The following is a 27,365-nucleotide window of genomic DNA, read 5'->3' on the forward strand; positions in this document are numbered from 1 at the left end:
TACTGGCCTTCGCGCCTTCTTTATTTTGAAACTTTTGGCCTTGGTGCCCTTTCTACTGGCCTTAGTGCCCTTCAAAATTTGCCTATATCCAAGGCCAAAGTGGCCTTGCCCTAAAAAAATTGTAATTCCAGGCCTGATTGAGTCTCGGTATTTTTGTCAAAAATTGTTAAAAAAACTTTTATGTTAAAGCTGAAGAGTTTACACTTGATTTATTTCAAACTAGTTCGAACCACGAACCCTGTGTATTCTATCATAACCAATGCTACATTTGCAAAGTAAACAGACACATACCAGGATGATCGAGTTTACAACAATAAAATTGGCAAGAGGAGTCAATAGATCTTGTCCTTGATATCCAAAATATCTTATATTTTGTTGTCCCCATTTATTTTAAGTTGTTGCAGCAATATGAAGAGTGCAGATTGCAGATAAACTTACAACATGTCCACACAAGCTAAAGCATAAGACAAATAGTGGAGCCTGACTCTGTTGTGTATTGTGTCTGTATCTAGACTGCATATTAGATTATGAAGATCAAAACTACTGCTGAGCCAGACTTTATTCTTTTGATGCATGTGTGTGCAAAACACAGAAGCGGCGACCGGAGTCACGTGATAAATAGAGGGTTGACAATTTGAACAAATCAAGAAAGCAACACGCAGTGTGTTGGAAAAGCATCAACTCCTTTCACATGTACTTGGAAGCAGCCATGCTTTTCCATGCACTGCATGTAAAATTGCTTGGTTTATTTACATTGTATACCCTCTATGAGTCATGTGACACTGGCTGCTGACTTATTTATTAGGGCTGAGATTTGCATGTCTTTGCTTTTCATCATGGTTCATTGTTTAAAAAGTTCTGTGGACAATTTACTTACATGCCCAGATTGTGTATTATGGAACATTCCAGGGGGCAGATTACAGAAAAACCCTACTAATTGAGATTAGCCAGAGTATAGTTTTACCTAACTCTCAACTAATTAACATAATGTGTTTACTTGATTTTACTAAATTGAAGCTTTGTGCTGGTAAGTATTATGATCAACTAAATTAGTAACTTGTTTAATGGATTGCATGGAAATTTGTGCACATAAATTTTTTAACTGTAATGTCATTTTAAACCACAACAGTACTTCAAATCGTACCTTTAGAGATTAATTTCTGAATACGATCCAAACAAAACAAAACATCTGAAATACCTTCCAGTATACTGTCAGGTCTGGCAAAGTAGACATATTCAAATATGCAGAAAGCTGGCGGTTGCTGTTTCTTTCTGGGTACAGTAGCCAGAGTTTTAATTCCTTGTTTAGTTATCTGGATGATTTCTCCTGGTTGAACCTCACGGTAGTACTGAGCTCCCATTGCTTGGAAACTACAAGACTCTGACGACACAATCCAACCTTCAACATTATTCTCCTGGTCCTTTGAATCTAAAGAAAAAAACAATCACAAAAATAAATGTACAATGTATACAGTAAACCGTTTCAAAAACTATAAAGTCCCACCACCAACCGCAAGATTTTTCCCAAACTGACCAGGTTTCTTTGAAAAACCAACATCAAAGACTTGTATCATTTACATTGTACCTCCCCTTCGTGGAGATAGATTGAGCCGCGAATTGCAGACCACATTGGGACCATAGTTACACAAATCAAAACCCATCAAATAACCTTTGGGAATGAGGAAGTCACCTCATGTGCATTATGGCTGCTTATTGGCTAACTAGAATGAAATGGGCAGGATCTGATTAAATATGCACACATTTAAGTGCAGTAGACGCTTATTTTTACAAAGACAATTTAAATGTGTGTGTAACTACATGTAATAGGCCCAGGTTTTCACATCATGGGTAGAAGTACAGTACACCTACGTAAGTATACCTCGATTGAATTTTTGTGTGTTTTAAACTCACTCTACACATGTACGTCCGTGAAATGTTGGAATTTTAGACATCCAAAAATTAGTCGCGATATTATCGAATAGTGCAATATTTTTTTGCTGATATATTGTGGGTTAATACTAGTACATGTAATATCGCCCAAGTACAAAGTCCTAGTAGGATTTTCCTCTGTCTTTTTGTAAATCCATAATTAAAAATCTTACCTGAAAAAAACTACTATATTACCTTGATTAACAAAATGAAACGGACAAGATCACAGCATGAAATATTATACTGGCTTGTTTGTGATGCAAACAATGTATTGTTAAATGACCTTGTTTCCGCTGCAATTAACATAAAATAAAGATCATATGAATTATTCGTAAAAACTGATGGCTACCAGGGATGAGATTCTGAAAAAAAATTAAAAAGTCTGAAATTTCATCACTGGGGGTGAATTCCCTTTTTTTTTTCAATCGCCCGCCGGGCGAGTCAACCAAAATTCTCGATTGCCTGCAGGTTTTTCACTAGCCCGCATGTATTTATACAAACAAACAAATTTCGAAACGAAAAAACAAAACAAAAAAAAACGGAAGTGAAGCCCTTAAAATTGCGTTTTTGGAGGATTTTATCTCTTATTAATACCTTAATTTATCCCTTTTCCATCAACATCAACAACAACTTTAATGACTTCGTGGTTAGGTTGATTTGAACATGTTTTTTTAACTCCGTTTGCAACAAAATCTTTATGAATCAACGATCAGTCAACAACGCACATCGAGAAATAATTCAATTAACTTTGCCCCCCAATGCCCTCTGTTGGCAAAAGTTGTCCATGCTATTAGAACTCCTCCAAGGCTGTACATTGTGCAGTCTACAGGCATAATGCACAACGTGGGGCAATTCTTTACTCCGTTCATGAACGTGTACTGCATTGAAGTCTAGTCAAGAAGGTCATGAATATGGAATTATAATCAGCCATCAATGGCCAATCACAGCGTGGGGAATGTTGGTCAGAATGGACTTTGGACGACGGTGTGTGTTGTGTATGTGCTGTGCATACTGCATGGACTATACATGTATAGTGGGCGACTGTGTGTGGATCTGCACCATGTGGTTTGTGCATCGTGTTTTCAATGATTATACGACAACGTGTATTCTGATGAACGATAGCAATTCAGATCCTGATTGCGGCCAAATTAAATCTAGCAATATCTAGAATTGTTAAACTTACTATTTTACAAGCTTTAGTTAAAGTTTTATTTAGGATTTTGCCACTGAACCCTCATTTATAATGTGAACAGGAACAGATATTTGACTCGCCCGGCCGGCGGGCTAGTGAGAAAGGGTTTTGAATTGCCCGACGCTATTTTCACTGGCATTTGGCAACTGGGCGACCGCTAATTTCGAACCCACACACGTAAAGCTTAAAACAGTTTTATTTCATTTCAAAATCTTCAAAACTTATAATATTTTATTGTCAATTTAAATGTTGGAAAGTGAACTTTAGGTTCAGAACTCAATTTGCCAAAGTCAGAGATTTAAAAATAGTCGGAACTGAAAAAAAAGGACGTTTTTTCAACGTCGGAAAGTCGGAATTGTGCCAAAAGGCAGCTACATAGTTCATTCAAAACAAAGTTAATGAGAATTGTCGAGAAATAAGTGATACCCAGATTGCAACTTGGTGACATTTAACACAAATTTGTATACTATGGATAGAAAGCACCAATAGATACTGTTCAGGTCCTCTTTGTGTGCAATCAAAATGCAGCTACATGTAACATACAAGGGTGTGGCTTCAACTGCACCATCTTGATTTGATAGGATGTTATATTTGCAAATTTTTTTAACCCATACATTTAACATCTACATGTATTAGGTATGTTGTTGCAGAACCCGCTGCCAAAGACATAGGATTCGAAACTGCCTCTAGAACTGACTCGGGAAAGTACTAGTGCTGGGCGAATAGTGAAATTTTGATATTCGGATACCGCTGGCCAACTATCTAAAATTAACCAGATATTCGAATAGTTTTTTTCGCCGCTAGAGGGCGCTATTAAAAAAAAAAAAAAAAACTTGGTTCATTCATAAAAATAACCGGATCTAATTTAAAGATGGCGATTTGGTTTTTCTTTTGATCGTGATTGACTCTACGTGAAGGAAAACTTTCGTAATCTTTGAACAAATTACGTCAGAAATGTCACTGTTTTAAAGGAACACGTTGCCTTAGATCGGACGAGTTGGTCAAAACAAAAGCGTTTGTAACCGTTTTGTATATAATGCATATGGTTGGAAAGATGTTTTAAAAGTAGAATACAATGATCCACACAAGTTTTCCTCGAAATTGCGTGGTTTTCCTTCTACTGTGCGAACTAACACGGTCGGCCATTTATGGGAGTCAAAATTTTGACCCCCATAAATGGCCGACGTGTTAGTCGACGAGGTAAAAGGAAAACCACGCAATTTCGAGGCATGTTTGTGTGGATCATTGTATTCTACTTTTACAACATCTTTCTACCCATATGCATTTTATAAAAAACGGTTACAAACGCTTTTCAAAGACCAACTCGACCGATCCAAGGCAACGTGTTCCTTTAAGTCTTCACGGAGGTGAGCATAGTTAAAACTTAATTTATGCTGTTTTATGCTTTCTTAATAGAAGTTTCATAAGGATTCAGACAAAACATTCCTATCAGTTGTCGCCCGACGTCCGCGGATATTCGGATATTAAAAGAATATCCGGTTACTTGGTTGTAATTACAGAACTATCCGGTTTATAAATAGGTATTCGCGCCCTATGCGGATATCCGGTTAAGAAAAAAAAGGCATTCGCGGTTACGAATAGGAAAACCTATTCACCATTAACCGGATATTCGAATAATTCGCCCAGGCCTACTGAGTATACAGTGCCAACACAAAGTACTGAGTATACAGTGCCAACACAAAGTACTGAGTATACAGTGCCAACACAAAGTACTGAGTATACAGTGCCAACACAAAGTACTGAGTATACAGTGCCAACACAAAGTACTGAGTATACAGTGCCAACACAAAGTACTGAGTATACAGTGCCAACACAAAGTACTGAGTATACAGTGCCAACACAAAGCTTGATTTGCCCATTGGTGTACTGCCACTTACATGTGTTACACCAGAAATTAAGGTGTAGATAATTCTTTCTTTTTATGCAAGCACTTGTTGCCATACATAAAGCATTAGAAAGGAATCATTTAGCATATTTAGCAACTGATTCCAACATTTGCAAAACTGCCCAAGCCTAGTAACAGAGATTTTTTTAAACAAAAATGCTGGATTAAATAAAGAGAATGATGACATACCTGCATTATAACCAACACCCATCAATCTACCTATACATAGAGGTCTATTCCCATACGGATCTCTGACTGCATACACACTCTCACCATACATTATGAGCAAAGAATATGACAAGAGAGTTTCTTTCATAAGCTGCTGAATTCTACCCAGCCAGTCTGGTCCATCTGTCTCTTCATTTGGAGGCGGTCTGGCAAGTAGTTGTGTAATAACCTCAGAATCAGAGCTTGTAGAAAGACCAACACCATGACGCAGAATCTGAAAATAACATACCAACAAAATATTGTGATTTTTAATTAAAACCCTTTTAGTCTCTGTACTGCGTAAAGGGAAGGTACACGTTTGGTAATTGTCAAAGACCAGTCTTCTCACTTGGTGTATCCCATCATAAGCATAAAATTACACGCCTGTAAAAATTTGGGCTCAATTGGTCAGCGAAGTGGCAAGAAAATGATGAAAGAAAAAACACCCTTGTTAGATGAGTTTGTGTGCTTTCAGGTAGGAATAAAAGACTTCTAGCTACAAGTCTTTTATTATTTTAGTGAGAAATTACCTCTTATTCAAAAACTATATTACTTAAGAGGGAGTCATTTCCCACAATGTTTTATACTATCAACAGCTGCCCAATGCTTGTTACCAAGTCAGTTTTTAAGTTAATATTTGTTTTAAGTAACTACCACACGTGTACCTTCCCTTTAAAACTGCCCAGCCATTTACTAACAAGGCACTTCATGGAAAGCACACTACGTTTAAACTATGGACTATGACAGTATGTACAACGCGTTTTTGTTATAATGATTAACGTAAACAGCGATGGTGACATTGCTTACTACGCTGTTTTTCCCCACATACTATTGAAAGAAATGTAATGTATGTTAATAATAAAAACATTATAAGAAACATTCAGTAAATTTTTGATTTATTTTGATGACTTCTAGACATTGCATTAATCCAGTGACATTTCCCACTGTCTTGTGAGTAAGCAACTTTTTAGATTTATCGGATGTTTGGGAGACTTCTCAGTTCTGAAAAGAACTGTCCTGCTTTTTAACTACTACCCAGGCGGAAGGTATACATGTAGAAAGCTGACTGGCACTGCCACTTTAGCTTGTAGGATTAATTAACTGCATTACCGCAATGTCAATTCTTGAATTGGTCTCAATGTTTTGACAACATGTAGCTTGCTCTAATCATCGTCAGGAGACTTTCTGCCAAAATGTGCTCTAGTCATAGTCAGGAGACTTAATTACCGTAATTTTCGGATTATAAACTGCCCGGTGTATAAACCTCACTTCCCAAAAATATAGAAAAAAATATTTAATTGTCAGCGCATAAACCGCCCAGGATATAAACCGCAGTCACGAGCGCACAAAGAGTGGGGCCATGCGTAAGTTGGGACCTACTACTTGCCGTCAACTCGCCGTCAACTCCTCTAATATACATTTAAAATCCTCAAAAGAGGCATAGAACTGTTAAGTACTCTAGCTAAAGGAGAATTTTCATATGTTTTAGGTTACATTTCGGTTAAAAAATTGAGTTTCTTTTTATTAAAAAATATCTTGAAGCAGCAAAACTGTCGCCGCCATCTTGCTTTTTCACAGAGGAAATTTACAAAAAAAAACATACACCAATCTGTACATGGCAGAAGGTACCCAGAAGTAAGCAATTTGGCAGTGACACTTAGCATGTGTTTTTTCTCTGTGTGGAAGGGCAACCCGACTATATTTCTCTTGCAGCTATCCTCGTACTCACGATCTTGCCTTGCGCTCGACCCCACTACATGTATATGGTGACACTGTTCCGAGGATGACAATTTTTTCCAATTTGCTGTTATGCAAAGTCGCTGGACTAACATCATTTTGACGTTCAAAGTGTTCATAAAAATTGACAAAAAACGATCTTGTCGATTAGATGTATCAAATACGGAGTAGAAAAAGGACTTTTTATGACCCATTCATTTGGGAATAAAATCAAGTCATGGCCTTGTAATGGTAAAAAAGGTTGCTGGAGTCGTTCATAATCATTTCTTTTTAAAGAATTTTCAGAGTGAGTTTGGTGCGACGGTGTATGATATTTCCTGTCTGTTTTGTATTTTTGTTCTAGAAGATTTTATCAAACGATGTTTCTTTTAAAAAATGTACGCTGTTTCTTTCTTCTTCAATATTAATTGTCAGCATATGAGCCGCTCGGCGCATAAACCCTAGGAACTTTTAAAAAGGGCCAAATATCAACCTATAAACCGCGGTCTATAATAAAATAATCCAAAAAATTACGGTAAGTCGTGTGTAAGTGCAATGTTAATTGAACAAAAAGAGTATTACATTCAAGGATTTTTACAAAAAGGTGCCCAGACAGTTTTTAATAGCTGTACATGTAGATATTTAATTGTTTCCATAGTCTAAATCTCACTTGGGGAAAACAATTAATTACAAATGTATTTTGGAGGAGACATGGCAGATGTTCAACGTTTTATCGTGCACTACATCGTGCACTACAAGCTGCCACCCTCACCACACTGCTGAATTTAGGCATGCAACTCTGCAGCAGACAACAAACAATAATAATTTTTCCTATTGATTGCGTGAACTGAAGCTGGTCCCCCTCCGCATCCCCTTATACAACAAGCAATCAAGACAGGGCCCGGTGATCCCCGTAGCGTTCTATTTTCCCTCGGCTTCACCTCGGGAAAATAGGATGCTCCGGGAATCACCTCGGGAATCATAGTTTAACCATAGCACTCGAAGCAGTCAATATTTGTATTTTATATACCTCACATATAGAATCCTCTAATCTGATTGGTTAAAAAGGGAGTCATGGAAATAGCTATGCCCGCTTTTTCTTTCAAGATGACGTCACATTTGACTATGCCCGGGGCAGTCAATCGACTATGCCCGCCCTGGAAATAATGGATCAGTCTCAACACAATGTATTCCTACATGTAGGTCGCGCATGTGTGTGTGTATGCGTTGTGTACGTTTGTCGTGTCACGGCGCGAACTACATTAACTATAGCTGTGACCTTTTTTTCGCAGACAACCTTTCAACGTAGTTTGTGTGGGAAATTTGGTTGTTTGTGTTCATGTCAAACTCGCAACGTAAAATGGCTGAAGCAAGATTTCATCTCGTTGACAACCACATGTAAATATGTTTCTGTTGACGTTGACTGATGTTGGATTTTAACTGTTATCCCAGTTGGATTGGTATATTTTTTACCCGTGTTGGATTTTAACTGTTACCAACATTGTTGGTATCTTCATGCGAAATGAAAGACATGATTTTGGTAAGTTATTAGTTACACTTTTTTGTATACACTTCAAAATCAAGGCCCAGTTCATGACATCTTTTAACCAATCAGATTAGAAGAATCTATATTGTTTGGTATATAAAAGTAATATTGACTGCTTATTATTCGGGGGACAGTTGAAATTATAGGCCTTCGGTGATGTCAAAACCATGACTATGCCCTCAGCTTCGCTTCGGGCATAATCATTGTTTTAACTGTGCCCCTCATAGCAGTCAATATTTCCATACTATACATGTAATCTATTGTACATCCACGGTACATTACAAGGTTTGCATTAGCACTGGCAGTTTGTCAACCTAGTGTGTGCTGCACAGTATCAACCATTTAAATAGCACGCATAGCAAGCAGCCGCCCATCCCACTTAATCCAAATACCGCAGGCAACCGCCCTCAAAGTTTGTTTTTCGAGTTCTAAATATGCGATTAGAATGGGATAGTGTGCACAAACTCATGCCGTTTGCAGACTTTGTCACTCCTTGAACACCCAATATGCTGGTGAAACTGTAGACTTTCTGCAGAAAAATATATAGTAAACAAGGACTCTCTGTACAGCAAATCTAAAAAAAAAGTGTACTTACATTTTCCCTTAGTTTATTTGCATTCACTAGTTCTCCGTTGTGTGCTACAGCAATCCAACCATGTAATGTTTCCACATTGAATGGTTGGCAGTTAATAAGATCGGATGTTCCTGCTGTAGAATAGCGTGTGTGGCCAATGCCTAGATTACCATGGAGCTTGTTAAGGTTGTCTTCATTAAAGATTTGACTAACTAAACCCATGCCTTTGTGTTTACGGAATGATGAAGTACCACCATGACTTGTCACAATACCAGCACTTTCCTGGCCCCTGTAAGAATACGATCAAAAAGCATATTGTCAACTACATGTATATTGAAAATGATGTTAAAGATGTTTGATATACAGTCCACTTCCGTTAAAATAACAAGCTCAATGTTACAAGGTTCCAGTTAATACAAGGTTTTTTGCCGGTCCTGAACTGCCGCGTGCGTGTTTTATGCATTAAAATATAAATCGAAAGTTATTATTATTATTAAAATATGGATTATACTAGCTTGGTAGTAGCGAGAACACGGTTATAATGCGGTAATTTGGGTGGCCTGTTACGAGAAAAACGTTGTTTAAAACCCTTTTTATAACACGACAATACAAAAACCAAGGTTGGATAAGTTTCCATAAACTCAACGTAGTTGATGGTATTCTTTGGCGTCACTATCAGCCTTGTTTACATGTAACTACTATAAAGCGCGTCAATCAAGTAATCATTCCCACCTCCCTACAACCCACAGTCCTTGCGTATCTACGGTCACCCCTCTTGCAAAGTGTCCTCATGGTAATTAAACAATCTCTGGAACACAGCTACTCTAGAAGTGAATTTCACTCATTGCCAAGGACTGCTTACAGGATTTTACAACAAAACCTTACCTATGCTGCAAACCGATCAGTCCTAAAGATATAATGTGAGCTACATCAAGCTGTGCAGGCCAAGTTCCTGTAGCAACACATCCAAAAACTCCACATGCCTCTCTGAGTCCTACATCTTCTGATGTTTGTAGTTCAGATGTCTGCTGAATACTACTATTGGCCATGTTTTCACAAGAAATACAGCCAGCTCAGTCGTTCAATCTCTCTGCAAATGCATTTGACACAAACACTGTTTCAGAGAAAAAGAGAAGAGGCTAAAAAGTACAACAGTGTGAACGTTTTTTAAGGGGTCAGAAACTATCCTTGTGTGTGACTAATCGTGAAATAGTTGAATGTACAAGGAGTACAATAAATAAGATATTAAGTCCCGGACACTGTTGGTAATTACTCAATATAATTGCTAGCGTAAAAACTTACTTGAAGTAACGTTGTTTTTGAGACAGAAGTAATTTCTAAATAAAATGTTTGAATTGAATTTGAGACGTCAGCTGAGGTCTCAAATTTAAGGCATATGAAAGCACACAACTTGGTACTTTTTTTATCAACAACCATTTGTACCGGTTCGTGATTTGAGGTTCGATTGTATAAAAAACTTCTTTTGCAAAAAAAATGTTTTTCTATTCTACGATCTGAGACGCACAATTGGGGGGAAAAAATGCAATGAGAGCGATGTGATTATGAGTACCAGGTTATTATTTACCGCTGTTACCAAAGCTCGTAATCTTGGTGTGATATTCGACTTATGACACAATATACAGTAGTTCGAATATATCTAGTATTGCACGAACTACGACATTTCACATTTGCAAAATAGGCAAAGTAAGAAAATATTTAACACAAAATGCAACTGAGCAGATAGTTCACTCCGTCGTACACTGTACTATCTATACAGGAAATTGGTGTAAATGTCAGTAACGGATATGACGGATGTCGACCGTTGGTTAAACTGTCGACTTTGACTTGTCTTGACCATCTGTGTAGTTGTCTCAAACAAGAAAGTCGAGTTGTCTAAACCCTGGAGTTGTCTGAACGGTCGAGTTGAGACCTGAGCTGACATCTTCATACACAAGTGTTTTGGTTGCGCCCTCGTCAGGTAGCACTCTCATCTCGCTCTGCCAGAAACTGTTATTTTTTGTTAGTGAAACGAGGACTCTATTTGATTTTAAACTGTAGCATCGATTTTGTAAGTACACTGTCATTATGAATCTCCTTGTAATTGTGATAGTTTTCATCGTAATTTTAGACAACAGCGATTTTCAATGTGAACTTTATGTACTTGCCTTAGTGATATTTCTGCTATTTGTTGTGACATTCTTGATCTGGATATACTATACTCCGATAAAAACAGATACCCGCATCGCATCAGAGTTAAAAAAGGCATCAGGGTTACGTAACATAACATTCCTATTGACTTCAAGCCTACTCCCCGGACGAAAAACTGTCTTTATTCAATCAACCATGAAACCCCGTCTATTCTATATCGTCAGCAATTTCACGAAAGGCCAAAAACCTTAAGAATCGATAAAAAACTTATTTTGATTTTTTTGGTGGATTTGACTATTTTGATCGGGATCTAACTATTTACGAAGTTATAGGTCTCAAAATTTTCTAGTTTCTTAATTACACTGATTTGATGAATGACAAAAACCTCAAGAACCTGGAATTATGTTTTCACGAAGAGCCAAAAACCTTACCACGTTGATTACACAGCTGGCAAAGTGCCAATCATGAGCGCGCCGGCTTTTGCGTTTTCACGAAGAGCCAAAAACTTAAAAGGACAAAAAAATAAGCAACACCCGGAATTGCGTTTTCACGAAGTGCAGAAAAGTGTATTGCTCTACCGCGTGGAATTATCCCTTGGCACGGTGCCAAAAGTGGGTGCTCTGGCTTTTGCGTTTTTACGAACAGCCAAAAAGTTTATACATGATGTGCTGCATGCTAACCATGTTTTGTAACGTTTTCACAAAAAGAAGATTTGTATGATTTAGGATCTCTTCTTCCCTGACATGTAAAAAATTCCAAGATTAAATTTCGAACAGTCTACCAACTAGTAGTTTCCAAATTAGCTAAACATATTTGGCTGTCCCGGGGGACTTTTTGGCCCTTCCTGAAAAATGCTGACGATATAGCAACTCGACATTGTTGGAACTTAAACTGTGATAAACACAATGGCTGTATCGGTCACCAGCTTTGGACAAGGTTAAGAGAGCTCAAGATTGCCAGACTAACAAAGCGTGGTTATCGAAGTTGCAAAGATAATCAAACAATTAAAGATATTGTCATCAATCGACCTTTGTGTGATAGGAAGTGTTTGCCTGCTTCGCCTGGCGTCTCGTCACCAAGACAACAACAACTGGGCAATTCCACGCAAGTGCGACACGAGGGTCAAAATTTCAAAATGCTTTTTTTCTCAAACATCTTTTGCAAAATTGATAGAGTATATTTTGAAGTTTCTAGGATTGAAAAAAAAAATTATCCAGACCAAATATTTTGAAAGTTACAGCATTCTGAAGTTGACGCTACGTTAAATGGCACCAATCAAAGGTAAGAACACATGATTTATTTCTTTTTGTAAATTTCATTAATCCAAAGGCACTCATTTTATTTTGTTTGGTAAAAATAACAACTCTCAGTGTTTATCTTTAGGAAAACAACTTTAACTAATATATAACTAATGTTAGATACCTAGTAAGTGCCGTCGAATGAATGCTTTTGTTAGGCTAAGTGTAATGTTAGTCACAAAAAATGAAGATTTTTGTCATAAAAGTATAGGCCTACATGGTAGCAATTAAAATCTGCCCTTCATTATTTTCTTAGTAGGGGGTCAGGGTAAAGCAACAATGTTATCAAACAGGTAAATAATTATTGTTTAAATTATTTTATTAATTTAAACAAAAGTGTAACGTCAGTTACATTTAATGTCAGTCACGTCAATGAAATGTCAGTCACGTTATTACACAAGCTAATGAAAAAGATTTTGAACATTGGATGGACTAATAACTTGTTTTTTACTCACAATGCAACTAAAATGAAGCTATATAATCCTGAAACAATGCTCTTGGATCTATTTCTATTTTCTTTTACTTGAAAATTACTAGTTTTTATGCATATGACCCATTGGGTCATATGCATAAAACCTAATATTTTCTTTTACTTGAAAATTTCAAGTGTTTACTACCATCCATATGAATAAAAGGAAGTAAAAGCTTTTACTGGAAAGTATTTACTAAAATGCTAAGTATCTACTTTTAATGAAAAGTAAATCCTTTTCTTTTTAGCACTTACTTACTTTCACATGAATAAAAAGGAGAAAATACTACAAAATGCTAGTAAGTACTGGTCATTTTTCAAGGTAGCTCCAGAGCTACCTTGGACACAGAAGTAAAAGGCTTATCTGAAGAAATGACGGTGTTTATGAATGTTCCTCACAGGATAAATGTTTTAGTCCAAATGAAAGACATCACTGAAATATTAAATAGACATATAATAATAATAATAATAATACAGCATTTATAAAGCGCACTAAATCTGTGGAAAATTCAAAGGCGCTGGTCAAAGAACAAGAAGAAAACTTCACTCAATATCTGCAAAGGCTAATCACAAGAGATGGGTTTTGAGAGAATGTTGGAATCGAGAGATGTCATGTGTGTCCTTGAGATGTTGAGGCAGAGAGTTCCAGAGGCGTGGTGAAATGTTACTGAATGCCCTGTCCCCATAGCTGGATAAACGGGTCAGAGGAACATAGAGCATGCTGCCAGATGACCTCAGACCCGGCCTGGCACTACGGGGCCGAATCATGTTCTATATGTAGGTAGGGGATAGTCCATGGAGAGCCTTGAATGTCAGAGGGATGATCTTGTATTGGATTCTGGAATGAATGGGTAAACAGTGGAGATTGTGTAAAATAGGAGAGATGTGTGAAGATATTTTGGTACCGGTCAGTAATCTTGCTGCGGCATTTTGGACAGATTGTAGGCGATGAAGTGTGTTTTTAGGAAGCCCGACCAGGAGACTATTACAGAAGTCAAGCCTACTAGTGATGAAAGCATGAATAAGCTGTTCTGCTGCGCTAGTAGTGAGTAAGTGTCAAATTGCAGCTATACGCCTAAGGAACATGCAAGAGGTCCGACAGGTATTAGAGACGTGCTTCTTGAGATCCATGCTTTGGTCAAAAAGCACGCCTAGGTTGCGGGCATCTGAGCTTGGTTGAACATGAGCATCCCCAACCTGTATGTCCTGTATTTGTACCTTGTGACGGAAGTGAGGGGAAGATATGACAAGAAACAATGCACACAAACTCAAACTGCTTTTAAACAAGTTTGTTTATATTTTTGCTGAGGATAAAATAACACCGTTTGTAAAAAAATGTTTTGTATCAGTAAAGCAAGCTTTTTTAAAGATATAAAGCAATTTTTCGGCTCAGAAATGAATGCCTCGGTCATTAAGGCTCAGAAAAGGTAATTTTTTAAACAATTAAATGCATTTCAATAGAATGTTGTTCGTGTTACTATTAAAACTTCTAAGTTTAAATTAAATAGCTATGCTCATATCCAGCTCTCATCTTCTCTATATAGCACTGAAAGTTTCAAAACCTTAACAAAAACGTTTGGGTGTCCAGATGAGTCGTCTTCATCAAAATGTTGTCAGAATAAAAACCTCATGGCTGACTTGAAGATTTCTATGTTTCTATTATTAAATCAAATGCTGCTTAAGCTGTGTGTGTGTGAGCGCGTACGTAGACGTGAATGGGAGTTGTAATACAAAGGAAACCTTTTGTTAAAGAGCCATTCAGCCATGGTATATCAGAAGTATTTACTCCAAAGCATTAAGTGAATACTTTGCAGTAAAAGAATAGGTTTATTCATACGGAATTCAGAAGATGCTTTTACTGAATGCTTCTACTTGGAAGTTTATGCTTTTACTTTTTGCTAGTACTTGTCAGTAAATACTACTTTTTATTCATACGACCCATAGTACTTGAATGTGTGCAAAGTAAATGCTAACTGATCTACTGCTACTCCACCAAGGTGGAGATTACAAAGTGGTGTTGGTTGGTTCATGGAGGAACTCCATGGTTGGTTCAACCTTAAATTATGTCAAGATTTACAAAACACAGGTCTCAAAATACCCACTCCACCCACAGCAATTGCCGCGATGCCCTGTGCTTTTGCATTGGTGCCCTTCTCCAAAGTTTAAGTACAAAATTTCAATTTCGTCGCAGAGTGCCCCTTACATGAGGAAAATTGCAGTCCCCCTTCAAGAGCAAAGTTCAACATGTTCAAGGCCTGATAACAATGCAGCCAATAGCTTGGAACCTGACCATCATCTGACAATGTTAGTGCTCAATTTTTTTGTGATTTCATATGGTACATATTTTTATAGATTTTATAGATTGGCTCGTTAACTACACAATTTTCTTAGCAATAGTTAAAGTACTGTAGATACCACATGGTGTTTTGCAAATTGAGCAAATAAAATAAATAGAATCGTACAGAATATTGCTTACTGGCTAGGGTGTAAAAGTCCATGTAAATGTTTTGATTGCAATATAGTAAGCGTGTGTTTATAGCAGACATGTTTAAAAAAAACAATGCTTGAAAATTCTGAAATAGTTGAACTAGCAGTTTTAAACTTTTCATGCATGTGAAAAGCTACATTTACACAATTGTTATCATACTGACAGAGTTTGTTTTACTTAAAAAGGGAGCACCCATCTCTTCCTTCACGTGTCTTTTTTTTTAAATAAAAATTTTATCCCAATTCAAAAATTCCAAATAGCAGCTTATTGTTTAGCTCTTTTATAATACATTTTATCACAATTAATGCATGTTTCAACCTTTAAACATCTAACAAGTTATTCCCTTAATATAGAATTAAACAGTTCATCTCACTTCTCTTGTGGACAGAATTTTTAATTTTGTTTTGTTAAATTGTTGCTACTGTTATTCCAGCAGATGTTATGAAAGTGTAATGTCAGTCACGGTAATTTTCAGTCACGGAGGTTAATTTGCATAATTATCACAAAATTCATGAATAATTTTTCCCATCTAACTACAAGTTTTGGTAACCCTATCAGATATAATGTTAATATAGATTTAGATCTGTTTAGCACTTTTAACTTGAAGGGAAATTTTTAAAACATATCAACACTTTTTGGTTGCGTCGCTTTTTGTAATGTAAGTCACGGCAGTTAACGACCCCCCTATAGTTGGAAAAGCTGAACATGAAATTTCAAAGTTTCATTGCTGTATCGTTTATTTAGGTCCTAGTATTTCCCATGCCAAACATGGTTTAGATAGTTGTCATTGTTTAGACATGAGAGCTGATTAGATATTCAAAATTAGTAAAAAATGTAATGTCAGTCACACTCGAATTGCCCAACTAGTGAAAGTTCCTATTACTCCACCATGTCCAAATGGCATTGGCATTTCGCAGCCCGATAATGTCCCAAAGGTTCGGTTTGCCACATGGAATGCTAAGTCCATGAAAGGCTTGAAGTCACGCAGAATCAAACAGAATTGTTTTCTTCGTTTGAACTCATGGACCTTTCTGTGTCTTCAAATGGCCAGCTACTGCTCAAACTGCTGTCTGTTTATAGACCTGTCATCGATCAAAGCATAACAAGAACAATTGCTCATTTTTCCTCAGCGAATTTGCAAGGCTGTTAGAGACAATTTCCATCGTCCAATGTCCCGTTTTATTTGCTGGGCCCTTTAATGTTCACACGGATAGTGGCACTGACCGTGATGCTTTACACATGGTTGATCTACTACATGTAGGATCAGCAGGTCTTCTTCAGCATGTGACTGGATCAACAAACAACAACACACCCTTGATCTCATCATTTCTCGAGATACTGAAAATTTACTGTCAAAGACAGCAGTACTCCATGGTCTTCCATTCGATCACTTCGCAGTCAAAGGTGAACTTAATATGACACGACCCAATGCGATCAAGTCCACCATCCGTCATCGGCAGTTAAAGAACCCTGATGTTAATGCGCTCAGGTATGATGTTGTCAACTCACCGTTGATCCTGACTCCAGCTGATGAGCTTACCGCACTTGCTGATCAATATCATAGTGTGCTTGGCAACATTCTTCAGAAACATGCTCCCGAGAAAACCTGTACAATAAGTCTTCGCCCTCATACTCAATGGTATGATGAAACGCTCCGGAAAGCAAAGAGGGAAAAACGCTCATGTGAAAGAAAGTGGAAATCATCGGGTTTGGAAGTTCCTACATACATGTAGGCAGATTTTTCACGTGAGTTGCTCTGACTACAAGAAACTACTTCAAAGAACCAAGACAAGATAGCACAGATCCGTCATAACTAACTGTGACCAGAACCAACTGTTCAGTGTCATTGATAAACTGTCTGTCACTAAAACTCCATCATTATTGCCATCAGGGACTTTGTCTGCTGAAGAGCTTGCAAACGGGTTTATCAACTTCTTTGTTTAAAATATTCATAAACTAAGAACAGCTCTAGATGTTGCCTCCATGACTGCTCCATTCGTCAGTGTGTTAACCAGATGTAACTCATCCCTTGTTCAATTTCAGGAGGTTTCTGAGGATGAAGTTTGCGTTTTTGTGACAAAGTCGTCCAACAAAATCTGCGACCTAGATCCTTTGCCAGCGCCGCTTCTGATGTACTACAGGTTGGCCTGTGTGAAACCACTCATCAAGAAACCATCTCTAGACTATAAGGACATGAACAACTATCGTCCTATATCGAATCTCCGGTTTGATTCAAAACTTGTTGAGCGTGTTGCCATGAGCCAACTCCAAACCTACCTGAAAGAGAACGTTGGGCTTTGAGAAAACAACCAATCTGCCTACCGCAGTACAGAGACTGCTCTTCTTCGCGTTTGCAATGGTCTTCTTCAGACTTGAGACAGCCCTGGGTGATGAGGCAATACTTGTTCTTCTAGACTTTTCTGTCGCATTCGACACGATAGATCACCAACTGTTGATTGCTCGCCTGGAGGAGAGATATGGTATAACTGACAAAGTGCTAAGTTGGTTTTCATCCTATCTTGAGAATTGCACCCTATCTGAATTGCTTCCTCTTAACTATGGTGTTCCACTCTTTATAGTGCACCGATTGAAGACATAAGTTCTATCAATGGAATTCAGTGTATGACATATGCAGATGACACCCAACTGCACATCTCCATGAAACCTGCCAACAGAAATTGTTGCATCGCAAAAATTGAACAGTGCCTTGCCGAAATAAAATCTTGGACAATTCACAACAAATTGCTGCTCAACGATAGCAACACTAAAGTACTTCATGTCACATCGCGAAATTTGAAAAAGACAGTATAACTGGAATAAAAGTAGGAGACTCAACTGTCAAACCAGCTTCTTCTGCTCGAGTAGTCTTAGATGACCAGCTTTGTATGTCAGAGCATGTTCAGAGCAACTCCAAACCTACCTGAAAGAGAACGTTGGGCTTTGAGAAAACAACCAATCTGCCTACCGCAGTACAGAGACTGCTCTTCTTCGCGTTTGCAATGGTCTTCTTCAGACTTGAGACAGCCCTGGGTGATGAGGCAATACTTGTTCTTCTAGACTTTTCTGTCGCATTCGACACGATAGATCACCAACTGTTGATTGCTCGCCTGGAGGAGAGATATGGTATAACTGACAAAGTGCTAAGTTGGTTTTCATCCTATCTTGAGAATTGCACCCTATCTGAATTGCTTCCTCTTAACTATGGTGTTCCACTCTTTATAGTGCACCGATTGAAGACATAAGTTCTATCAATGGAATTCAGTGTATGACATATGCAGATGACACCCAACTGCACATCTCCATGAAACCTGCCAACAGAAATTGTTGCATCGCAAAAATTGAACAGTGCCTTGCCGAAATAAAATCTTGGACAATTCACAACAAATTGCTGCTCAACGATAGCAACACTAAAGTACTTCATGTCACATCGCGAAATTTGAAAAAGACAGTATAACTGGAATAAAAGTAGGAGACTCAACTGTCAAACCAGCTTCTTCTGCTCGAGTAGTCTTAGATGACCAGCTTTGTATGTCAGAGCATGTTAACATCATTTGTCATAACACAACATATGCAATTAATAGTAATATAGGAAGAATTAGACATTATCTTGATCAAGACACAACAGAAAAACTTGTCCACACAATATGTCACCTCGCGTTTGGATCAGTGTAATTCACTTGTGACTTCTCTACAGGTTACCTGACTCCCAGATCACAAAACTCCAAAGAGTCCAGAATACCACTGCCAGACTGGTAACTCGTAAACATGAATACAACTGATGTAATGAGACAGCTTCATTGGCTCCCCATCCGCCAGAGAATCATATTTAGGATCAATCTGCTGACATTCAATACACTAAATGGCACACCCCTTCTTCGTAAGAGAACTCATTACGCCACATTCTCCTTGTCGCTTCGTTCATCAACCCAGAACTTATATAAACCACAGACTCGACGACCCCGTACTGCCTATAGACACCGTTCATTCATGGAAGCTGCCCTTCCCACAAAAAATGTCCCAACAGAATGGAACAAACTGCCTCAACAATCAGGCTTGCATCATCTATGAACATTTTTAAGTTCAAACTGAAACTTTACTTTTTACTCATTAATTGGGTTTTGTTTTAATTATGAAATCATGGGGCTAATGATTTTTAATTCATTGCTCTTTTTAATGATTCTCAATCTGCCTGCCTCTTTCATCAATTTGAGACTGTCCATTTATATTTTTATCACTGTTGTAGTCATTTTTAATTTTCTTAAGAATTTTTAATCTGTTTAAATCTTAAATTGTTCTTACTTGCTTAACTTTTTAATAATTAACTTTGGTCTTTTGTAATTTTCTTAACCATTTTTAATCCGGTTCTCTTAAAGCCATTGGACACTTTCGGTAAACAGTTATGTCCAAGGCCCACACTTCATGTATCACAACTTTTATATAAAATAACGAACAGGCTGTGGAAATTTAGGCTCAATCGGTCATCGGTGTCGGGAGAAAATAGCAGGAAAACTCACCCTTGTTTCCGCACGTTTCGCCGTGTCATGACATGTGTTTTAAATAAATCTATAATTCTCGCTATCGAGAATTGATATTGTTTTAATGTTTTCTCGAAAAGTAAAGCATTTCATGGAATAATATTTCAAGAGAAGGCTATTTGTTATCTGTGAACTTTTATTTTTTGTTCTGTTCCAGAAGTGTATAATGGCTTGAAATTGGTCTATATTAGCTGAATAGTTTTCAACCTCTGTGAAGCGCCTCAGGACCCTTTTAGGGTTAAGGGTGCTATATAAAAAGCTGTTTATTATTATTATACAACGAATGTCGGTCACTTCGTACCCAAGTCACTTCGTACCCAAGTCACTTCGTACCCAAGCCACTTTGTACCAAAGTCACTTCGTACCCTAGTTGCAATAACGTAACCCTCCTGCCGACGGCGGAGCCGGAGGGTCACAAAGCATGCTCGAATTGTAAAGGGCGAAATAGTGGTCCAGTCAGCAGATTTGCTCAATTTTTACCAATTTCAAAAATCATGACTTAAAGGCCCCCTATCGTCAAAGAAAAAACAGTTTTTGCAATAGCGCCCTCTCGCTCATAAAGTTGTTTACGCTGTTCTGCGAGGGTGACTTACACCCTCTGTTAGTTCGTCGTGAATACAAAGATGGCGGAATTGGAGATGATACACTGTTCATGGTAAGCCTGTCACTCTGATGTGCTTGTTGCAAGAACACTTGCCAGAAAACAGTGGAACACAAGGAGCTTTCCTACGGAAGGGTGCTTTGCAGAATTTTTTTTTCAATTTTATGCAAGTGTGTGTGGCACAAGACAAACAAAAGGACCGGAAGGAAGTGAGGAACATTTTACTACCCTTATACATGTATTCAAAATGTGTCAGTTAAATGTAAATCTGAAAACATGTTACAAAAAACAAACAAAAATTGTTTACAGCAATTTATTATGGAAAACGGATAGGGCACTATAATTAAATTACACTATTTTTTCAGGAGTCGGATTCAGAAACAACTGAAGGCGAGGGGAGAACAGGCAAATCTGATGCTGTGCGAAACAAATTCAAGAAGAGAAAGCAACATCCAGGTATTTTGTCAATGTTTATTATTTTTCTGTACAAAGACAAGTTAAAATATGTCTATATGGTTTACAGGAGCTGCATGTACCTGAATCACTCTGTGAAAATATATAGATGAATTTCATCAAAATAAAACAATATTTACGTATATGGAAAACTAACTGAACTTGATTGAAGAAAGACAGCAAGGCAAGGGGGAGAAAAATAAATAATATTTATACACATAAAAACACTATGAATCAAACCATAAAATTACAAACCAAAAATTAGGGAAATATTTACTGGGGCTTATACAAACACAAAATAAATACATAAAATAAACATTTAGAGCAAGTGCAGGCATGATATACTGGTTATTTTGGAAAAGAAAAAAAAATAGTTTAGATAGTGGAAGGGCTGATCTACACATGGTGTAAGGCTATCGTACACTTATCACAATTGTCTGGTTTTCCCAAGGGCAACACATTGTCAAACAGCCTAGGATGAATATGCCTGAATGTAAATAACAATAATATGTGTCTACCGTTTCAGAAATATCTCAACGCTCGTCCAAGGAGGTTGAAAATGTAACCGCAGAGCTGTAGAGACAGCAGCTTGCAGCATGTCAATTGCATTCTGCAGCTAACAAGCACAAGCCATGAACCCCAAGCTCCCCCCTCAAGAAGTTTTGCCATGGTGCAGATGTAGAAATCGCAGGGATATAACGCTGCTGGAGGAGAATAAGTTTTGCACTAGAAGGTGAAATGGGTGCCTCACACACACACACACACACAGCTCATGGATTACAGGGATGACATGCTGGCAGCAGAGCAAATCCACAATAATGACAGTTTTTCAGCATGCAGCATAATAGGCAGCATGTTTTTTTGGCAGCATAGGTGACTTGGTGCTATAAACCGTAGATTCATCCCATGTGTTTTGTTTTGTCAATAAGGGATAGGTTTCTAGCACCAAATGGTGCTTATATTGGGTTCAGAACTCTAAGGCTCTTATTACAAATAATATTGCAATTTTTAAACATGTTCTAAAATAGTTTAGTTGCTTGAGTTTGAACAAAGAGAAATTAACCGCAGCGAGACATGAACCAATGACCTCTGAATTAACGTACAAGTGTTCTACCAACTGAGCTATCCAGCCCATGCTGGCGGTGTCCCTATTTGTCATCAGAAATTGATTAATAGGGACACAGCCAACATAGTGCTGGCTAGCTCATTTTGTTAGAGTGCATGTACACTAATCTTAAGGTTGCTGCTCAACTCTCACTCCAATTACTTTTCCATTGTTCAAACCCAAACTACTTTAAAAACTCGCACAATCTGTTCCCCTTGTTGTTTGTTGCATATTTTAGTATGAGTGTCTCCACACTAGTTTATAAGCTCAGCTCATTAAATTTTGCAATTGAGACATGGGAGGGTATGTAGCTGGTTTGTACATAGTGAATGTTCGTTACACACAAAAATATTAAGAATAACAACAATATAAGATTTAGAATATGTTTTATTTGCATCAGGGATTATGAATATTTATTTTGGTTTTACCCATATAAATCGATGCGTGTGAGCCACTGTATTTTGGTACTTTTCAAAAATCTGTGAAAAAAAACATCACAGACAAATTACTTGGGTGGTATTCGAACCCACGACCCTTGCAGCGCTTAGAAACCTTGTATTAAGCGCTATATAAACGCATGTTATTACACGCATGTATATTATTATTATTTGCAATTCTAGAGCAGTGTCATAGAAACTAGTCTGTATATGTATTTAGGAAATTAAAGTGGGAGTTAATTTTGGCTGATAGTTGTGATTTTGGCTGATATGAACAATCTTCAAGATAATCACTATTGGTAATTACTCAAAATTTTGTTAGCATAAAAACTTACTTGGTGACAAGCAATGGAGAGCTTTTGATAGTGTAAAACATTGTGAGAAACGGCTCCCTCGGAAGCAACATAGTTTTCAAGAAAGAAGTAATTTTCCACGAATGTGATTTTGAGACCTCAGATTTAGAATTTGAGGTCTTGAAATCAAGACATGAAAGCACACAACTTTGTGTGACAAGTTTTTTTTTTTCCATTATTTTACCGCAACTTTGATGACCAATTGAGTTCAAATTTTCACAGGTTTGTTATTTTGTGCATATAAATGTTGAGATACTCAAAGTGAGAAAACTGGGGCCAATTTCATAGAGCTGCTTAAGCAAAAAATTTGCTTAAGCACGAAAATAGCTCGCTTATTTTACACATGTTACTGGCCAAAATGTCATGCCATTTACATTGCTTATGACTAGTATTTAGCTGTTGTTTACTTAGCATAACAATTGAGTGGAGTCTTGGCCGGTAATCTGATTTTACTAACCAATGAATTTTTTGCTTAAGCAAAATTTTGTGCTTAAGCAGCTCTATGAAATTGGGCCCTGGTCTTTGACAATTACCAAAAAGTGTCTATAAAACAGATGTTACAAAATATTTAACCTGCAATAGTTTTAAACCATGTAACAACAATGGTTTTAAAACCATTGGTGGACTGACCCACAAATTAAAATAGTTAACACATCTTTTAAATTTAGTGTTGCCATGCTGCACTACAGAACAAACAAACAAGTGGTTTTGTTTTTCAAAGTGAAAAGAATGAGATTTCCAATTTCTTTAATTCTTGTTCATCCCATCAAGTCTCTCCTGGACTAGTTTTTCTAGGGATGGGGCTGGCACTTTTGCAATGGTGAAAGAAATACGTTATGGATTATCATCAGATAAAGTAAAAAGTGACATGCTATGATAAATAACCAAATACCCGCTCCGCCCACTTATGATCTTTTAGCTGCAATCCTCTCCATCGAATCTGTGATGTAGCTATAGGGCTTCGGTTTGGTGCTATCAACGCAGTATGGTCGTAGATGAAACCAATGAATTACTTTTGAAAAAAACTGACATTATGTTGAGAACGCCTCGAACGCAGACTAAAACGATCAACACGTGGTGCAGAGCGTGACTATGCTCCTCAATGCACCGCATACTTACACGTGGTGACCGCAATGCACCGCATGCTTACACGTGGTGACAAAGTACATGTACATGTAATTGTAAAACCTTTACGCGCAATCAATGGGGGAATTTTGTAGTTCTTTATACATGAATTTTGAAATTTTCAACCTCTCTTTTTAGCCGGAAGACAAAATCAAAATGGGGTCATGTCTGTGAGGCGTTTACGGAGTTTTTAATGCCCTTTCCGATGATGTATTGATTGTAAAAATCCCTCACGTAGATCAAAAGTTATGATTTTTTGAAATAATAAACTTTGAATTAGTGTATCTCGTCAACTGATGACGTCATCGTGACGTAACAACTTTAGAATAATCTACTGGTCGTTGTCTACCTGCATGCAAAGTTTCAACTCTATGCAACCTTCGCAACTTTGCTTTATCTTGCGGACAATCGACTCTGAGAAGAAGACGAAAAACTAAAAAAAAACAAAAAAACAAACAATAACAAAGAGTTGTTCGGGCCATTGCCCGAACACCTAAAAAAAAAGTAGAAGACGAATGAACATCAAGCATTATTAAAAACGAAGGCACAACTATAGAATGCAGGTACACTTCGAAGCTTCCACTGCGCCTCCGCGGAGACAGAGTCGCGGTGACGTTCATACGTACACAGTACACTGGAGTTGAGGTCGCGCTCTGTTGCTTAACTATAAATATTTGGCAACCTAGGGGGCACTCTGAAAGATGCACAACAGCGCCCTCATTAGGCTCCAAAATACACAACTGCGCTCAGCTAATGCGCAGCTGTGTTGTCAATTTATTTTATACGATAACTCACAAGACCATTAGATGATTATTTCAATAATTATGGGAACTCCGTACAAATAATTAAATAACTATTAATATTGCCGTACTACATATTACCCCAAAAGAGGATTATTTCCAAAAGGGAAATAATTAAAGGCCGAATCCTAATACATTAGAGGATTATTTAAAAAAGGGAAAGAAAGCCCGAATTCCGTACAATAATTAATATTGCCCTAATACACTTCACCCCAATAGAGGAGTATTTAAAAAAGGGAAAGAAAGCCTGAATTCCGTACAATAATTAATATTGCCCTAATACACTTAACCCCATTAGAGGATTATTTAAAAAAGGGAAAGAAAGCCCGAATTCCGTACAATAATTAATATTGCCCTAATACACTTGACCCCAATAGAGGATTATTTAAAAAAGGGAAAGAAAGCCTGAATTCCGTACAATAATTAATATTGCCCTCATACATTTGACCTTATTAGAGGGTTTAAACAAAAGGGAAATGGAAAGCCCGAATTCCGTACAATTATTATTATTGCCCCAATACACTTTACCCCATTCGAGGATTATTTAAAAAAGGGAAAGAAAGCCCGAATTCCGTACAATTATTAACTTGCCCTTATACACTTGACCCCATTAGAGGATTATTTAAAAAAGGGAAAGAAAGCCCGATGTCCGTACAATTATTAATATTGCCCTCATACACTTGACCCCATTAGAGGATTATTTAAAAAAGGGAAAGAAAGCCCGAATTCCGTACAATTATTATTATAGCCATAATACACTTCACCCCATTACAGGATTATTTCAAAAGGGGAATAAGCCTTCACGATTGCATCATATGCTATTGCCAACACCGCGACTCCGCGCCTCCACCTTCCCCTTCTTCACGATTGCATCATATGCTCGTCTTCCTAAAGACGCCCTCTATCGGCCATTGTCCACACCGCGTCTCCGCGCCTCCGCGCCTCCACCTTCCCCGTCTTCACGATTGCATCAAATGCCCGTCTTCCTAAAAACGCCCTCTATCGGCCATTGCCAACACCGCGACTCCGCGCCTCCGCGCCTCCACCTTCCCCGTCTTCACGATTGCATCATATGCTAGTCTTCCTGAAGACGCCCTCTATCGGCCATTGTCAACACCGCGACTCCGCGCCTCTGCGCCTCCACCTTCCCCGTCTTCACGATTGCATCATATGCTCGTCTTCCTAAAGACGCCCTCTATCGGCCATTGTCAACACCGCAACTCCGTGCCTCCGCGCCTCCACGCCTCCAGCTTCCCCGTCTTCACGATTGCATCAAATGCACGTCTTCCTAAAACGCCCTCTATCGGCTGCTTCACCTACCTCACCACTCACATCACACTTTGACTCCCTACGACCCTAACATTTTATCTGTTGTATTCATCAATTGCACTCAATACAATCAAGTAGTAAAGAGCTATTTTCTTCCTCCATGCTATGACCAAGTTACTTAAAACGTACGTGACCGCGACTCCGCCTCCGCGGAGGCGCAGATAGAGCTCCGAGTGTACCTGTATTCTATAGTTACTCCAAAACGAAATTAGTGAGAAGGTATGATTATTAATAAGTGAGTAGAACATCACTTTTATTTCCCATCGCTTATAAAATCACGCCACACGGAATCTCCGTATCGTCGGCATACAACGTACGTTAGACGGTACGAGTTGACTTGGGTACGGGTTGACTTGGGTACGAGTTGACTTGGGTACGAGTTGACTTGGGTACAATATTTTGGGTACGAGTTGACTTGGGTACGAGTTGACCCGTTTCGATAATTTTGACATTTTCGAAATGTCAAAATTTCGAAAAAAGGAATCTAGCGCCCCAGTCATTGGGTCTACCTTCCAGTGTTCACCACACATTTTCCCTTATTATTAAGTTATTTTGATATTTTAAAGAATAAAGTAGAGAACAAAACGATATCTTACTTACAATCAACGTTAACTTTTACCCAAAGTATGTACGTAGTGCTAGTTCTACTTGTATACATGTAGTATCAAAAACAATTAAAGTGTGTGCTTGCAGGTTGTTCTCGGTTTACCAACTTACCAACCGGCCTTTTCAAAATCATCGATCATTCGCGATCTTCTTTGAATTGTTGTGTTACCCAGCATGCGATCCGATCCTGAGCATGCAGCAAGCGCGCACGCAAGACTTCAGCACGTAATAATTGCCATAACATAACACGTGCTTTAATTTGTCCTCACATCAGGGGACCAGTCTATCTGCAAAAGACGATCATCACCAACAAACTCACTGACACACGAGGGCGCACATCATTACAAGTCACAGACAGCAAGTCTCTTCCCTTGAAAACCTTAGACCACTAAACTTTTTCTTTTCAACTTTTGGCAGGTCAACCGTTTATAAATATTTTGCTAATTGTACCCCAGAAAAATACACCAAAAAAGTGTTGTTTTCCCAAGCATGCCGCCAGGCGCGGATATCTATTATGGGTGCGTTCGTTTAGCTCCCCTGGGTCGACC

General features: G+C 38.0%; 1 protein-coding gene across 4 annotated transcripts in view; it reads right to left on the reverse strand.

Moving 5' to 3' along the window:
- LOC139936699 (amidophosphoribosyltransferase-like) overlaps positions 1 to 27,042 on the reverse strand; it is a 39,391-nt gene extending 12,349 nt beyond the window's left edge. The window contains exons 1-5 of one of the 4 annotated variants that reach the window (XM_071931572.1): positions 26,929 to 27,042; positions 9,956 to 10,160; positions 9,092 to 9,359; positions 5,217 to 5,469; positions 1,199 to 1,429 (exon numbers count right to left, since the gene is read on the reverse strand). In XM_071931572.1, coding sequence (XP_071787673.1) covers positions 1,199 to 1,429; positions 5,217 to 5,469; positions 9,092 to 9,359; positions 9,956 to 10,119 — 916 coding nt within the window. In that variant the 5' untranslated portion in view covers positions 10,120 to 10,160; positions 26,929 to 27,042. Of the gene's footprint in view, positions 1 to 1,198; positions 1,430 to 5,216; positions 5,470 to 9,091; positions 9,360 to 9,955; positions 10,185 to 26,811 lie in introns of all 4 variants that reach the window. The other 3 variants (XM_071931575.1, XM_071931573.1, XM_071931574.1) reach the window with 3 other exon arrangements.
- Between the last annotated feature and the right edge of the window lie 323 nt (positions 27,043 to 27,365).

The sequence above is a fragment of the Asterias amurensis genome, chromosome 4 (genome assembly GCF_032118995.1).
Source record: "Asterias amurensis chromosome 4, ASM3211899v1".
Classification (NCBI taxonomy): Eukaryota; Metazoa; Echinodermata; class Asteroidea; order Forcipulatida; family Asteriidae; genus Asterias; species Asterias amurensis.